Here is a 17,712-nt window from a genome sequence, read left to right on the forward strand (position 1 = left end):
CCTAAGCCTATAGCAACATAACCATAGAGGTAATTTAGGGCAACATATGCCACTCCCACTATAAGCTTTGTGAAAAAGGAAAGTTTTAAGCCTAGTCTTAAAAGTAGAAAGGGTGTCTGCCTCACGGACCAAAAGTGAGGTAAGGACCAGCAAAATGTCCTCACTTTGGTAAAAACAGTCCTCACTTTGATAGTGAAATCGGAAAAATGGTCCCCACTCTAATGTCTAAACACACTCAGTGGGTGGGAGGCTGGGTACACCCTGGACAGGTTGGCAGTCCATCACTGGGCACACTCGGGTTAGAAACTGAAAATTCCACCTCTGAATAGCTAACAAAACAACACATTGAATTGAATTCAATTCAAAAATACTCAGCATCTTGCTGCAAACCCTAAAGGACCTAAACTTACCCAGGAAGCTCTATCCCTTCTGTAGACAGCTTCACAGTTGAGTCTCCAATCCAGTTTGTTGTCCTGGTGAACACCAAAGTATTTATACTCCTTCACCACCTCCACTTCATCTCCCAGTATGGTAATCGTGTTGGTTCTATTCCTATTTCTCCTGAAATCTACAACCATCTCCTTTGTTTTAGCCACATTCAAAATGAGATCTGTTCAAGGTCTTGACTTAATTCTGATTGAGATGATGAGACATGATCTTAACAGGCCGTTCATGCTTGAAAACTCTCACGTTTGTCCGAGTTTAAAACTTTTGCACAAAGAAAAGTGAGCCAAAAAAAAATAAAAATCCACAACAGCGAAGGTTAAAAAAAAAAAAAAATCTTTGCCAGTGGGTAATTACTTTTTCATATATCCCGCAATAGTTTTTATCTCTTCATGAATTAAACCATAATTTAAAGACCACTTCTATTTGCTCAGATTGTATTTGTCTGATATTTGTTAAACCTAAAACATTAACAAAAAAAAAAATAGAGGAGACTTGTTCTGAGCACTGTATCTAAAAGATTACCACAGCCTTTTTTAGACAATACATCTATCAGTGCATTCCACATAAATACAAAATGTGCTCTAAGAATAAAACTTGGCATCAAAAAGGGTACTTAATTACATCAGACAAATTAATAATAATAAATAATACTTTCAGATGCATTACTATCCATTTTCTTCATCAAAGCGACAGTGAGAGGCAAAAATGCTGTTAGTTGAGGCGGTTTGTGAACATCAACAATTCAATCATGAGAAGTTAAATTACAAATCTATTCACTGAATAATCTTTTTCATAATAACTATTAATAACCTGATAATTGACCAACCCTTACTATCAAGAACTCTTTTAGTAAAACGTACTGTCAACGTTTTTCAATTTGAAGCTATTGTGAATATAATTGCGTTTTTTTCCCAGTAGGAAGATATCAAGACATTTGACTGTGTCTGTATTTCAGTTTTAAACCAGATCCATTATGTCATTCCAGAGGGTGTAGGGTAACATGCAAAACTAAGTAACAACATCTCTGGTCCATGTGCTGATAAATCTGACTCTCTGCAATGTAATATGGTCAGTTCTACTGTTTTTTATTGTATCTTTACATTTTGCAAAGATAATAAGTAGCTTATAATGGGAAGGCTGACTTTCTTATAACTCTTTATGAAGAATAAATTAGTTTTTTTTTTCAGCTCTGTGGAGCTGACACAGCACCTGTCATCGAGACGGAACGGATGCAAGACTTGGGGAGCAAAATAGGCAGATGTCAGCTGTGCTGCCGGGCTTTGCAGAACATCTTTCAGCAGATGGCAAAGCTCAGTGATCAAGACCCTGAATATATGTTAAAGTCAGCACATTGACAATTTTTTTTTTTTCCCCCGGTGCTCGCTGTATGTCTGCTGGTTCTTTCTATAGCATAAAACTGAAACTAAAGGAATCATATAGATAGCTGAGAGGTTCTTCTCTGTGTTGTTGTGGAGGGCGATGAATGAAATCTGTGACACAAATTGCCTCTGTTGTGTGCGACCGTTGTGCTACTGCAGTGCAACCATTCAGGTGTTTAATCACGCTTTGTGTATGTGTTGTGCAAATATAATGTAACTGATGTTACCTGTCTGCTCATTTCACAGGCTCCATGAATACGAGACGAGATTCGAGCCTCGTCTGTCTGCCTTTGAGTTCCAGCGACTGCTTTACAACCTGACAGCACTGAAAATTAGCAATGCTGGGGGACACAACTGTGAGTGAGCATTTGTGTTTGTTAGAGACAGAAGACATGCTGTGTTGGACAAGATTTCTGACACGCTGAACAGAGTCAGCTTTGTGTGTGTTTTTTTTTCTTCTTTCAATATTTAGATAACACAGTGTACATTTATATTTTCTATTACTAATATGACTAATGCAAAATGCCCGTATACAAACTACATACATTTTAGAACACCTCTATTATTTCTAGTCCTTATTGAAATTCATGCAGTTTAATGTCTCCCTGCACTCTGAAATAAAAGCACAACACAAATAAACATCTGAAGTAAAACATATTCATGTAACCAATTTATGAGCCATGATGTATTTGAAATACATTGTGTGACATCACTGGAATTTTCCAATATTGGCAGATATAACAACTGAACACACATGCGGCCTTTAAACAATGCAGGCTTTCCCCAAGCGTATTGTATTTACACAAAATAGTATGGAATATATATATATATATATATATATATATCCCAAACAAAGTCAGCAGTGTTTAAGCTTGGCTTGGGCCATTTCATGATTTCAAGCTTACCATCCTGGCCTTTTTTCCTGTAGTAATTCTGGCAAAGCCTGAACTTAATGTTTGGTGTCAGACAACAGAGGATACATAATGCTGCAATAGCCGTTTTCTTTCAGGGGGCCTTTTCAAGTGTCTGACCATGAATCTGGCAAAACAGCCCTGAACAATTATTCTTCCTCCACAAAGATTATCGTTACGTACTGAGGAGCCACCCTGCTTGATGAACCAAAAATTTATCATTTTGATTCATGAGTCCATCACACCTTTCAGTCTACAGTAATTATCTGATGACGTTTCAAAGCCCTGTCATGCTTCCCTTATAGTCTGACGTCTAGGCAATGAGTTTCTTGCTGCTGCTTGAAGCCATCTCTTTCCAGACTTGGTTATTATGACCACTGCTAAGGTGTGCTTGAAGCTGTATTCCTTTGAGCCGCCTGTCACGCCAGCTGTTGACGCACAGAAGCTTTTCCTTTGATTCTGTTGTGGCCTTCCTGTCAAGGGTTTCATTGTGCCTTTTGAAGGTGAAGGAGACTTTACTCTCTGACACCTTGACCGTCCTCAATATTCCTCTACGAGAAAAGACCTACGTGTTTGAATTTTATGATGCTCTGTATTTTTTCCAGTGTAAATTGCCATTATCCTATCATTTGTAAAGCAACACACTGGTTTTTGTGTGATGCCAATGCGATCCAACACTGCTTTTATGTAGACATGGTGGGTTGTAAGTGATCAAGACTTTTTGGGATTCCTGCAGGAATAGTTAGCACCAGCCTTCAAGACTTGATCATCAAATTCTAACCCATTTCTTGCTCCTTGTAAAAAGGCAATTTTGCATAATGTTGAAATGCCCATTATTTTTTAGTTATGGGAAATCTTACCTCTTTTGTGCTTTCTGAAGCCATCCATTGGACTTTAACTGGTTGAACTTAAATAAAATGCAAGACAAATCATGTCGCTACTGTTAGATGTCCTAAAAGTCACTAAAATGATCCAATGATGTTACCACCAATTGCAATTGATGTGGTGCCAATTGTACGATCGAGCTACGTATTAAATGCTTTGTCAGTTGTCATGAGTTAACAGGGCTTAAAGATTTAGCTTATGCAACCAGAAGTTGCTACTTACAGATATCCAAAACACACAAAACACTGTAGAACTAGAATCAGGCATTACCATAACAATTAACCAAAATTGAGTTTCCCCCATATACAGTACCTGCACTGTGGGCATGCGGTAGTTCTCCATCAGTCATTGTTGTTGTCACCTCCTCATGAGGTCAGCCATGGCAGTGGAAGATTGGCACATTCACAATGGGTTTGCAGTGTGGCAGGGAGCGGTGGATAGCTCCAATTCTGCTACAGTCTGCTACTTGTGCGCTGGGTCCCTTGTGAGTGCTTTGGGACAGCGGGAGGGCCCGGCAGCAACTGCTGCTCATTGAGAAGAGGAAGAACAATGCATAGAAATGCTAAAAAAAAGTTTCTAGATTTGCCTCAAGTTACTTTTTTTTTTTTTTTTTTTTTTTTTTTTCCCAGTGTCCTGTCTAGCAATGTGGCAATAAAAATTGATATCTTAATGCCAAATAGAGCTCGACAGATTTTACTTTCACAAATGGAGCAAACAGCTTTCGCTATAATGCTCCGCTTGATTTGTGCGTGTAAATAGCTTTATTGTGATTCCTGCAGGGAGAATTTCAAATTATATGGACACTACAATGGGAAAGTAGGAGAGTAAAAGAAAAACAAGAAGAGAAAAAAAAGAGAAAGAAGAGGTGAAAGAAAGAAGTAAAAAAAAAGTTACTTTTTGTTTAAAAAAAGAGTTGCTAGAAGAGTATAAATACTCTGTACTTTGACTACAAACTAAGTTTGTGACACTTCTGCATTGCAACAGAGTGATCAAAAAATAAATACTTTTAGTTTTTTAGTCTTTTTTTATTGTACGTTTTAGTCTTTTATTCGTTTTTGTAATTTGGACCTTGAGTCTGTAGTAAAATCTATCTTACCATAAAGGTCAATCACTTCTCAGAGCTGATCAATCTAAAAATCGTCTGATTCCAGTTACCTTTCAACCCTAGAAAGTAAAGTTACACTAAAGATAGTTTCTGTGACACTGCCACTCTGCTCACAGAGAAGCTTAGCTTATAAAAATCAACCTTGACTTTATTCCCCGCTCCTTTATCACACGTTCTTGACATCCGTTTCCTGCTTTCCCAAAATGCCATTTCTTTCGTTTGTGTTGTGATGAACAAGAGGGATCAGAGAGACACCACGAGGTATTAGAGCAGCAAGAAGAAAAGAACAGCTGGCCCAAATCACCAGCTCGCTCACACTTACTTGCACCATTTTAATTAGTTGTTCCAAGCAGGCGTCAAAACAACACCCACTCTTGTGTACTTCCTGCAAATGTACAAACAGTGCCACAGAAGTTTGCGCATAAACAGAGGCACGGTCATGCATATTCCATCAAACTGTTTGCTGTACCCACCCAAATGGGCACGCCTCCCAAGTTGTACTGAAGATGGGGGAGAAACTTACATATTGATTTGTGTTAGCCGTTCTCAAACAGTGTCAGATATGCCTCATTGCCACAGGCTGGGAGGAAAGACTTTTAGTCTTGGCTTTTTTAAACTTCTCTCTGTAGAAAACGGCTTCTCCGAAAAAAGAAAAAAAACAACCCAGAAATGTCGTGGTGAGAAGCCTCTCATTTTCTCCATCACTAAAATTCAGCTTCTAACTGTGTGTGGCCATATGAAATGTTTATGAGAAATCAATGGTTTAATGGCTTTAACGTGCAGGTACCTTAACAGCCTGCCAGGATGCAGTGAGCCTTTAATGCTAAGAAAAAAAAAAAAAAAAAAAAAAAAAATCTTGACAGTTTTGACAAGGCTTCCTTGAAAGAAAGGATTGATGGAGAGAACTCGCACAGCGTGACCACAAATCAAAAGCTTTCAATTAACATAAATATAGACTTCGGTGCCTAAAACCGGTTTTAATTGCAGATATCCCCCTGATTCCCGAATGAGCAAAGAGACATGGGGAGAAAGCGAAGAGTCGAGGGTGAAGGCTGAGGCACATGGAGGGAGAGGGAGGAGGACAGGCTTGCGTACTTATTATCCCTCTGAGGTGCAAATGAAGCGGGTTTCATCATCGTCGGAGGAACGGCGCGGGATGGTGGCTTGTCAGACGCCGGGGTTCGTCCTCCTACTACAGTTCTCGCACGTTCCTCACCTCTCGCTGATCATTATGCGGAGTTTCACGCACGCATGAAATCTGTCTACGTAGCCATCTAGTTGTCTGTTCAGGCATGGCGATCGGCGAGAGGAAACGCAGCAACACACACACACACACGCGCGCGAGAGGACCAAAAGTAATTTTGTGACTGCTGCTCAGAGACTAAAGGGTGCGCTGGTTTCGGTTCTGGATGGCCTGCCCCCATCACTATTCATGAGAGGAGCGAGGGATGTTGGAACCCCTGGAGGACCTGCATGTTTGACATGCCTCCACAGGGTCTCCTGTCTCCTTCTTTTTTTTTTATGTGCTGCTCTGCTGGAGTGCCTTTTTTTTTTTTTTTTTTTCTATTTGCAATATCAAAGATCCTCTAAATGACTGTATGTGTGTGGGCTCATGCAGGCATATGCGCGCTCGTGCTGAAGTGAGAACTAGGCGTGGCATCCGGTCGCACGTGGGAGGATGAATCTGTTTTTTTTTTTTTTTTCTGCATATTTATATGTGTGAACAAGAGGCTGTAATCTGTAAATACGGGCAAAAAAAAAAACGGAGGGACGTCAAACACACGAAGCAGCACGTAATTATGAAGTAAAAGAAAAAAATTTGCATGATTTATAAATGACTAATTATGTGACCACAGAGGGCAATTGGTTGAATTGTTTTTATTTAATTTATATAGAATACAAGACTGCCCTGATAGTTTCATTGATTGTAACCTATTTAGAACACCACGTACAAAATTGTGTTTTTCATTTCACAGTTTAGAGCTACAATGAAGTGGTGTGTCACATAACATCATAATAAATGTCATAACGTCACCAACAAATCTAACATAAAGGCACGTACCTCACTAACTTTCAAGGCCCTCTGGAAAAAAAAAAAAAAAAAAAAAAAAAAACAGTGATTAATTTACCAGTTGCCAATACAGTAGCATCTTTTTTTTTTATGACTAATCCTCATCCCACCTTCCTCCTCTTCCCTCTCCAGACACATCACAGCTTGCGGGCGTAACCCTGACCTCCGCTTCCATCTCCTCCAGTCCGGCCAGTGCTCCCGCTCCGTGGGTGGAAACCTGCTCGTGTCCTCGGGGCTTTGAAGGCGAGTTTTGCGAGCGGTGCGTCCCGGGATTCACCAGGGAAGACCCCAGTAGAGGGCCTTTCTCAACGTGTGTGCCGTGCAACTGCCACCAGCATGGGACCTGTCATCCAGAAACAGGTGAAGAGTTGATATTGTGTTGTAGCACGCACGCCGAACCATTCGACCGTTTTACAGACTGCGTGTATGATGGAGATAGCTACTTCGTTTTAGAATTAGATTAGAATTAGATGTCTAAATGTTGCATCCATTCATCCGTATATATATCTTTGTCCATCTGTCAGATTGTAGTTCAGATCTTGATCAGTTCGCCTAAGTTTCACCTAAATATTTTTATTTTTTATTTATTTTCACTTAAATTTTAAGCCCCACCCAAAGAAATCAACAGGTCCAAAAGGAAAAGAGATAAAAATGAATAAAAAACCCAGAAGAATATTAGTTGAACGATACATTTAGATGTGCACAGTCTGAGTAAGTAATGTTTCAGAGACAAAGACCCTCCCACATTTATTTATTGGTTAATCCATGTTTCAGAGTTAGTTTATGCTGCAAACTGTGGTGACACTGCATCTTCTTAATGCAGTATCTCTTTGTTTTTAATGTTTCCCTCTCATGGCTATATTGTCTTTTAAACTTTGCGGCTTTTGCTCGTCCTTTTCAATTCCTCTCTTTTTACCTTCATAGAACAAACCTACCTTGTGATTGGACTGTATCCTTTAAAGAGATGTTCATTCTGAATTTATTTCCACAATGCTTAGTCCTAACCATATAAAAAGCACAGCAAATACGGTTTTCTTTTCCCAAAACATTTGATTTCTAAAAATGTAAACTCTTGAAGCAGGGCCTATGTTATTCGCTCCTTTTTGTACATTGAGCGTGTCCATTTTATTTTCTCTCAGCTTGAAATGATTCTATTTCATAATTAGTTGTTTGGTTGTGTGATTTATTTTTTTTTCTCTATGGACTTTCAAGACTGCAGAAGGTGTTGTAAGCAATATTATAACGACAGACGTTTCTAGTTTAAATCATCTATAGGATCTTGCACATTGGTGCAGGTATTTCCAATTCACTCCACATTCTTGGAGGTGCAACCTTACTTACGTTACACAGTGGTTGATTGATCGTCTTTTTTCTCATGTTCTTTACTTAAAGCCTTTGCAATGTCAGACAACAGTTCTACTCTTTCAGCTGCGGCTTTTGAACAGCATAAATGGAAACTATCACTTTGTGGCCTTGAAGTTTCTTCTTCTTTATGCAATAGGTTATGTAACGGTTCCATGTAAAATAGCAAATATTAGCATTTCCTATCGAGTCAGTCAAGAAACTGACTCTGGCCCCCTGTTTTGGATCATCTTGCATCTAGCATGTTTATGAAGTTATCTTTAACAGTCATATAACCCAGCATGGTTATGGAAGTGGTTTTATGTGAAGAATGGAAAATTAGTTCCCCTCATTAAATATTGATTTGTGCAAGCAGCAGGGAGTGCCACTACCACACTTTGTTTCTTCAATCCTGTGTTTTCTAAACGTTTCTTAAATGCATTAATAGCTGCAGTAAAATGCATTTACTGCTTTGTTATGGTTAATCTTTTATATATATATATATATATATATATATATATATATATATATATATATATATATATATATATATATATATATATATAGTATCAGACTACACCGGTGACCAAAGCACTAATCAGTGTGATTACAAAGCATGCAACCATTATAGCAGACAACAGGAGAAGAACAATACCACCATTTGATTAGATAATGAAGTCAAAGGTAATGTGTCTGTTTCTGGAGAACAAACTGCTGTTCTCGGCACTTTTGGCCTGGATTAACATTGTTAGATAAACATTCTTTAAATTACGAAGACTTTATTTTGTTTATTTCAAATTTTCTAAAATAAAATATCTGTTACTGTGATGTGACATTTGACTTACTATTAAGGTTATGAAGAATTTCTTTATAGTTTACTGTTATTGTTTACTGTTATTAGCAGCTCCACAGCTGAGGGGCAGCACAGGAAGAGGTCTGGTTTCCTATGGTGTGGGATCGAGTCCTGGGAATGTGAAGTAGGTCGGTGTAAGAGGAGCGGAGAGTGAATGAAGGACGGTGACGGGTGAGGAGGTCATTTAAGTAAGATAGCGCATTATCGTGCAAACAGTGGAAAGTGAGCAAGAAGATTTTGTGGGTGATCTGGTCAGAAATGGGAATCCAGCGAGCAGGGGCGATACGTTTGTGTTTACGCACTCTCATCAGGATTCTGACAGCGCTGCCCTGAACATACTGTCCTATTTAGTCAGGAGGAAACAAATGCATGGATCAGGGAGGGAGAGTGTTGGCCGGAGATGTTTCAGAGGTGAAAGAATGACATTTTGTTATGTTTAAAATTGGTTAAAGGTGAGTTGTGGATCAAAAATAACACCAAAATTGGTGACTGTACTAGAAAGAGAAATGTTCTAGCCAGAAAAAGTCATAGTTACATAATAATTTGGTGAAACTAATAACGAGATCCTCCACATCACAGTTACACCTGTGTGCCTTTGGAAAATATTATTTGCCTAGCCCAGCTCTATATTATAAAGTATGTCTACATTACATTTAATAGGTGTTTTAACCTAAACTTATAAGATTGGAAATTTTATTTTTAAAAACACACAAAACATTATTGAAACACTGCCAGACTATTGGTAAAAGTTTGCTCCTCCTCACAGAATGAATTTGATAGAAAAAGCAGAAGGAATGAACACCATCATCAGCAGCTCCTTCAGCCTCAGAAGCATCACTGAGGTTTTACAGAAAAATCTGTTATTATTCAACAACTTGACCAAACAATCCTTCCACAACAACTGCTGTTAGTCAGATGAACACAGTTAGCTTTTTTATGCATTTCTGTTGCCTATCGAATGAGCTCACCAGAGAGAAAAAAAAGTCTGTGGTGGCAAAAAGTCCTAAGCAGGAGGAACATTGATGACATGCTGGCAAACCAGACATTGATCTGGAGATATTTTGGTTCCCCTAGAATTCACTTGGGGATTTGAGTGGATGTGTTGGGATCAACAAACTACTGGAGACCCAGAGGAAATGAAATCTACACCCAGAACTTTAACCTTGTGAGCTGAAATTTCATATGTCTAATCCAATAAGACGAAGCATCAGAGTAAAACTACAGAATATGGCCTACTGCACTGTGAGTTATAACATTGTTGTACATTGAATACTTTCAAATGCATTATTAAAAATGGCAAATAACTCTGCAACGTGGAATTGTTAGCAAGTTTTGTAGCAGACGAACTGTGAAAAATAATATTCAATGCAGGACTATACTATTATAACATACCCTCATGAAAGAATGGCCCTAGGTACAGACTTAAATCCAAAGGAGAGTAGAAGGAACAGCCTTATCACAGAGGCTCACCAACACCCTGCATCCAGTCTAATGGGACTAATTTGCATAAGACTTGTTAGAAACCTCTGGAAACCGTTTATAGCCTCCTTTCTGTGTAGTTTCAGTGAAGTTACACTGTATTAAGGGGTATGAGTACATGTGCAACAAGCCAAAGGTTTCTGGTATAACTTCCCTTACTACCGAGGTGAATGGAGAAGCATGATAAAGTCTGTCCAGCAACACTTGAGTTGCTAAGAAATCAACCTTATTAATGGACAGAAAGTTGTGGCCTTTGTTCTCCATCAGCATCCAAATGAGTGCATGTGCAAGCCACACTTTTAAAATGGCTGTTTATTGAAAGAAAATTAAAATATCTATATTTTTTTACAATTTGTTATGTATTGATCTCCAATACTGACTGAAATCCGAATTAAATACACAAAGATGTATGGTTCTGTTGTAACAAAATGTGCAAAAGGAATACTTTAGGAAGATGCTCTATCAGTAATAGCAGAGGAAAAACCTTTTTTTGGAAATAGTAGGTTTCTTCTGTAGTTGTGAAATGGTGAAGGTCGTTATAAGGGATGAAAATGTCATTGACTACAGTTGATGCATAGCAATGATCCTCCCCACTAGCTTCATAGCTCACGTCTGACCATCTGTTCACTGCACAGGTTATGTCTTCAGATGATACATTTCTCAAAATGTAAGGAAGGCACACTGAATCTGTCACCACTTTACTGACAACTAACCAGCAACATTTTTTTGTTTCAGTGCCTCCAGCAAAAGAAGAAAAGCCTAACAATAAGGTCTGAAATATTGCAGTCATAAGCCAGTTGCGGAACCTTTTGTATGTAAAGGCAAAAACCATCAATTTCACAGAGGGTGACCCCAGTCTATAGTTATGAGGAGGGCCCCGCAGTGCGTGGAGTCCTAAGAGTATGAATTAAAAAGCAAGGGTTTAAGTTTGGAGAGGGTGCACCTTTACCAAATAAAGGACTTTTCAGTAAACCCTGCAAATCTGGATAAGATAGATAACAAAAGAGTTTAAATTGTAATCGCTGCTGGTAACTCAGGGAAGTTGTATCTCCACTGAAAACACCCTTTTAAAAAAAAAACTTTTACCGTAGCTTTTGTTAAAACTTCGTCGACTTATTCTTAAACTCGCAGCTAAACGATGTCGTTTGTCCCAGGCAAACCAGTGACTGCAGTCGTCCAAATAATTGAGATCCAGAAATTGCGCCAAGGAGACAACCTGATTCTGGGCTTCAGCATTGGAGGTGGCATCGACCAGGACCCTGGGCAGAACCCCGTCTCGGAGGACAAGTCAGATATGGGAATCTATGTGACCAGGATAACTCCAGGAGGACCAGCAGAGGTTGCAGACTTGAGGGTAGGAGACAAGATCATGCAGGTGAACGGCTGGGACATGACCGTGGTGACTCACGACCAGGCTCGTAAAAGACTGACCAAGAAGAACGAGAAGGTCGTGAGGCTGCTGATCACCAGGAAGTCCCTGTAAGAAGCTGTTAAACACTCTAAGGGCTGTCATCCCCGGCAGTGATGAAGGGGCGCTGCCTGCGTGGGCCTGAACATTTCTATGAACGTTAAAGACTTTTTCCTAACTTTTTCCTCTTATTTACAACAAAAAAAAAAACAATATTCTGCCATCCTGACTGCAGCAATTAAAGCCAAAGTTTAAGCCAAACATTTAGTACAGTATGTAATGCAGGGTCTGTCATACTTTTTTCCTTCTAGCTAACGGTACAGTCTGTGTAAAATCTGTACACGATCAGGGTTTCTTCTTATTCACTGGTGTCTTGCTTTTGGTTGATTCAGTTTCTCTATTTGCTTAAAGTATCAAATTCTAAAAGCATTTATTCAACTCGTGACTCTTCCACCACCTCGTCCGGACAGTATTTTAGACATTTCATTTATCCTTTTGGTGACACTGGGTAGAGTTAAAAATCGTGTCGCTATATTTTATTAGAAATCTGTCCCGCTACAACTGGCTTTGTACAGATCAAATCAAGACATTTTTTATTATTACAACTGGACAAAAGTCAAGTTGAAATGTATTAATTTATCACCTTAATCAACTGTGGTCATTTGCTCCCATTTTCTCTTTTTATTTGCGTTTTCTGGGTTAAACATCCGTTATGTCGGCCCACAGATGACAAAACCTATTTGAGATGACGTGTTTAATTAATATCCTAATTAATCTTTAGAGTTTGTATTACAGCACAAAATACGGTATATGTTTACTAATCTGAGTGGCAATGGTTTTTTGATACATGTTTGAAAATACAGTTCTATGTTTTTCACTGAGTTATTAGAGTTACACAATAAAAAACCTTTTGGAAAAAAAAAAATAAATAAAATAAAAAAAAATAAATAAATAAATAAATTGTAATCGCAGCAAACGAGTAGCAAGTAATGACTTGGAACTGTTGAGGACATGTCATATTTTACAGGCTATTTGTCAAAATACAAAAATGTGTTGTTTTCCACTTTACAGTAATGCATCTCGTTGTGTCGGTCTAACACGTAAAGTCCTTCTGAAATACTGTCAAGTGTGTGGTTCGTAATGCTGCGTTTTTAATGTTTGTAAGTCGTGTCTGACTGTTAGACAACTTAATTCCAAGCAACAATGAAACTACCAATCAAACCAAATCTGCATACTTAACATCCATGCTCAGTCGCTCAAGGTAAGACAATGAAAACGTAGTGCTGTACGGCCACTTGAATGTGTTTCTAAACATTGAAACAGTCAAAACTATCACTGAACAAGCCTGTTCTAATACCCACAGTGTGATTCACAAAATCACACTCAAGATGGAATATTTACGCCGTACAATTTAGAATATTTTGGAGCCTGTGTCCCGTAAGGACGTAAACGTCAGAATATATGAGCCTTCACAGCATCGGCTTATGCCTTTTTTTTTGTGTGTGATCTGCCGCTTGAATTCCCTATACCACCCCTGAAGTGGTCTTTTGAGAGGAAAAGTAAATCAGAACCAGCACTTCTGTGTGTGTGTGTGTGTGTGTGTGTTTTCAGAAATAGTTATATTCCATGGGAGATGTAGCATCACTTTTTCTCTTAAACTTGAGATTGCTTTGCAACTTACTGGCGCTTTGGCGAAAACAAGTCCTTTTACAAACCCTATTCAGCACTACAGTCAGTGCTGAATACAGTTTTGTGGCTTCATAAAATGGGTATAGAGTACTGCATTTTTTTTTTCAAGGAATAAAATGCCATTCTAAGTTAATTAAGAGTTGATTTATTTTATTTTTCAAGTACAGTTTACATGAGATGGCAGCTCATCACGTTAAAACAAGATTTTCTGTCACTGTTGCGTTGAGAGAACACAGCGACTGGGAGGGGGAAAAAAAGCCAAACTGTTTCACTAATGCTTTCTTCTGTCTATCTAGAACTGACAGTCAGGCATCGTCACTTCAAGGAAACGCAACTCCGTCTTCCCCCAGGAGCTCATGCTAGCTATCACTCAAACTGGGGGCTGTATAGCTACACTAGTACGGCAATAATCTCATTCCACACATGCTAATCTCCAAAATAACAACAGGAGCGCTAGGAGTCTGGATTTAATGTACCTGCCACGTTTATGGGAGATAATATCAGCTGCCATGGTAGGTTTCAGATTTGCCCCCTGAATGCAATGTCCCGTAAATGACAGAAGTAAAACAACAGCTGGTGGCTGTGTAAACAAGTCAACCTTGTTGCAGTTATTTATACGTCTGCGCATCTTTCCTTTTTTCCACGCTTTATCACTCGCACAGCCCCAAACAGCTCGCTCCATCTCACTTGAGCAGACAACCGCCCTTTCCGAGGTCCCACCCTCCAGCTTTTATCTTCCCTCAATCTTCCACTTCTCCTTGTAGCCATCTCCCCCCCCTTCTGCCCTGCTGCTTAAAGTCTCAGAGATCTGACCCAGTTAAGGAATGTGCACCGCTTTGGCTGAGAGACTGTGTCTTGTTCGTGGCCCTGTGTGCAGATTTAATATGACTGAGGTCTGGAAGCGAGTCTAGTATCACTGGCTGCCTGACTCTTCCCTAATTAGACTTGTTAACCGCCTCTTGGCTAATGATGTCTAATTTGCTTGCAGATTTCTTGTGTCTCTTATATCTTTTCTCAATCTGGATGTCCCCTCTGCTCTTTCTTCTCTGTTTTTCACACATAGACACTCATTCCGTGCCTCTTCTTGTTCACCAGACTAACTGTATGCCTCTTGCTGGGGGTTTTTACATGCTTATGACTGCACCTGTTCACCTTAGTCACCTTGACTATATGTTGTGCATACCTGACTTTCCTCTGTGCAGAGTTCTCTCAAGATTCCAAAGCCTTTACATGTTCTTGTCTTTGAAAAGCATCTCTGCTTTGTGTCACAGCTTTTGACCGTTACTGTCTCCAAACGCAGTTATCGAAGCTGTTTCACTGGACCGTCTAGCAACAGTTTGCACGTAAAATCTTCATACATTTCATTCTTGCTTTTTTTTCCCCCAGTCATCAATGTATTCAAATACACAAAAATTAAGGGTTTATTTGATTGTGTTTCAATATGTTAAAAATATTTTAGAAAAATAACTAAATGCAACACAAATCAGCAGTGCTCGACCAATTAAAAAATATGCTTTGAATCAAAATCTTAAGACCAAGAAAGAAATCCCAAGTGTTTGCATTTCATGCTCGTGGGTCGTTCTCCCAAGGTTTGTAGTGAAGATCCCAAATGCAAAAAAAGAAGAGAAACAGGAGCAAGAGACAAAACGTAGTAGCCTAATTATTGAAAGCTAAAACAAATATAACCTTAAAAAGTCAAAATATAAGCATAATTTTGGCTTACACATTATTTCAGCCAGGTATTCGGATCTTTGAAAGGATGGACACAGTCAGATGGTCATTTTCAACTTCTTAAAGGGGCTGGGACCAGAAAATCAAGTGGTGTACTCAAAAGAAATTTGACTTGTACAGCGCAAAAGCTCCAGTAGGGTGTCATGAAAACACAGGCAGATTCTTGACCATAGTTAAGGCCCTTGTTGATGCTGACTGTGGCCCTATATTCATAAAATGTCGTCTGCAAGAGAGGACATGAGGTGAAATAAATGTCTTCAAAGGCCACATCGCCTCTTATGCTACAATCTAGCCCCCTTTGGATGACTTTACAAGGGAGCACCAAACATGGGAGATTAACAGGTAAAAGAAAGATACATTACTGGATAGGAAAACATTTAACCTGGTTGTCCTGATGGTTTCCCAGCATCACTCTTGTCTGTGCAAAACATCTAACAAAGACGTTCTTCCAGGAGTATAATTGTGCATCTTTTTAACCACGCTTCAGGTCCCCCTGTTCTAAATATAGTTGAAAATGTTTGCTGCAGGTGAGGTTTAGCTAAGCAGATGTCAGTTCCAGACCATGGAGGACCTCTGTGATGCCACTTACACATTGGAGCAACTTTACCATCAGCCTACTGGTGATACTTCCATCAACCATGTCTAAACACATTTTAAATTGCACTATTTTATTTGCTTTAAATAGAGTTACTTTTCTAAACTAATTGGTAAAATTTGAGTCTTATTGAAAGATCCTATTTTAAAATTATACTTTGCTAAGGGTTCTGTTCTGTGTACTCACCAAACTAGTTAAGAGTTGAAAAGCCTTTGTGCTTGAATGATTTATTGAGATTTTTTTTGTCAACAACAGTCTATCTCTAATGTCTTTGAATACAGTATTTATGGAAGCAACTTCAACTCCATCCAGCTGTATCATTTCGCCTGAATCTCTGTGCTGAACAAAACCTTTCTATAAGGATTCCCAAATAAAAGGCAGATGGTACATGGTGTGTTTTCATACATCTCGCATTAATGGTAGCTCACAATGTGATATTGCATCCATGCTGGTCTGGCACGGCAATTTTGCACATCATCCAGAGGCTCTGAAAGCTTTGGTAGCTACATTTGGTCAGACCGGAGTGTTTGTGAAATTCTACGAAGTAATTTCCTGACTCACAAATGTCCCTACTTACACATATACAGTATATGTCATTGTTTGGAAAATCTGAATGGCTCCCTTTTCTCCTGGTAGCACAGTGAATGGAGGATGTTTTAAAGATGGGGGTAAACTCCACAGAATCATCAGCATGTCAGTGTTGATTAACGTGACAAAATCAGATGTGAAGGATAAACTAACTGTTAAAAAATTATAAGAGATTTAAAGCTGAAACTTGGTAACAAAATAAAAATGAATGGGACATGCTACAATGTATGTTCTGGCAGAACATAAACATGTTATGTTTATGTTCTGCTAAAAACCGCCTGGTTCTACTGGACGTTTTCCTTCCTGTTAAAGGGGAGTTTTCCTCTCCACCATCACTTCATGCATGGTCAGTATGAGGGATTGCTGCAAAACGGTTGACAATGCAGACGACTGTCTACTGTGGCTCTACGCTCTTCTGGAGAAGTGAATGTTGTTTGTCAAGACTTGACGCAATCTGCTGGGTTTCCTTAGGTAGGAAACGTTTTGATTTTATTGAATTGACTTTATAAAGTGTCTTGAGATGACATGTGTTGTGAATTGGTGCTATATAAATAACATTGAATTGAATTGAATCTGGTTACCCTGCTAAGTGTTCATCTGTGTGGGGTAAGAAACTGCCCCTGTGGTGGCTGGTATTGTAAATAGTGCTCTGTAGTGCTGACCTTAAGGTAAAAGTCTAAACAGTTTGTGTGGAGGATATGTGGGGTCTGCAGAGATGTAAGCTGCACTTTTCCTGACCATAGACCTGTACAAGTCCTGGATGGAGGGAAGGTATGCCACAATTATCCTCTCTAAAGATCTAATTGGTCATTGTGAAAAGAGAATTTAAGTCTGTATTATAACTTCTCTTAGTGGGTGGGATATATCAAGCAGCCAGTTAGCACTGTGTCCTGACAGCTCATATGGCCATGTGTGTCAAATTTATGTTGGAATGAGTTTGACAACTGCTACATTGTTACATGTAGATAACTGGATGAGAGCGTCCCTAAAACTGCAGCTCCTGTCTGGTGTTCCTGTCAGGAGTGGTCAGGTATCATACTCAAATACTTCAAGGAAGGTACAGTTGTGAGCTGGCAACTAAGTTATGGATGGTCAAGGTTTATTGAAGCATGTAGAGTACAAAGGCTGGCCCATGTAACAGATAATCTACTAAAGTTCAGTATACTGAAGAGATTAACGCTGGTTCTGATGGACAGGTAGAAGAACCTGCATTGCATTTTTTTCTCTTTG

At 39.1% G+C, this 17,712-nt stretch overlaps 2 protein-coding genes across 2 annotated transcripts in view; both read left to right on the forward strand.

Annotated features, from left to right (window-relative positions):
• The window catches only part of lamc3 (laminin, gamma 3), a 218,938-nt gene that overhangs the window by 150,262 nt on the left and 50,964 nt on the right, over positions 1–17,712 (forward strand). Inside the window, exons 11-12 of the mRNA XM_036140365.1 lie at positions 2,073–2,182; positions 6,931–7,158. Coding sequence (XP_035996258.1) covers positions 2,073–2,182; positions 6,931–7,158 — 338 coding nt within the window. The remainder of the gene's footprint in view (positions 1–2,072; positions 2,183–6,930; positions 7,159–17,712) is intronic.
• On the forward strand, positions 9,574–12,507 carry LOC105928752 (tax1-binding protein 3-like). Its single transcript, XM_036140366.1, has one exon. It carries the CDS (start codon positions 11,610–11,612, stop codon positions 11,952–11,954), a length of 345 nt encoding a protein of 114 aa, XP_035996259.1. The 5' UTR covers positions 9,574–11,609; the 3' UTR covers positions 11,955–12,507.

Source organism: Fundulus heteroclitus, chromosome 8 (genome assembly GCF_011125445.2).
Source record: "Fundulus heteroclitus isolate FHET01 chromosome 8, MU-UCD_Fhet_4.1, whole genome shotgun sequence".
Taxonomy (NCBI): Eukaryota; Metazoa; Chordata; class Actinopteri; order Cyprinodontiformes; family Fundulidae; genus Fundulus; species Fundulus heteroclitus.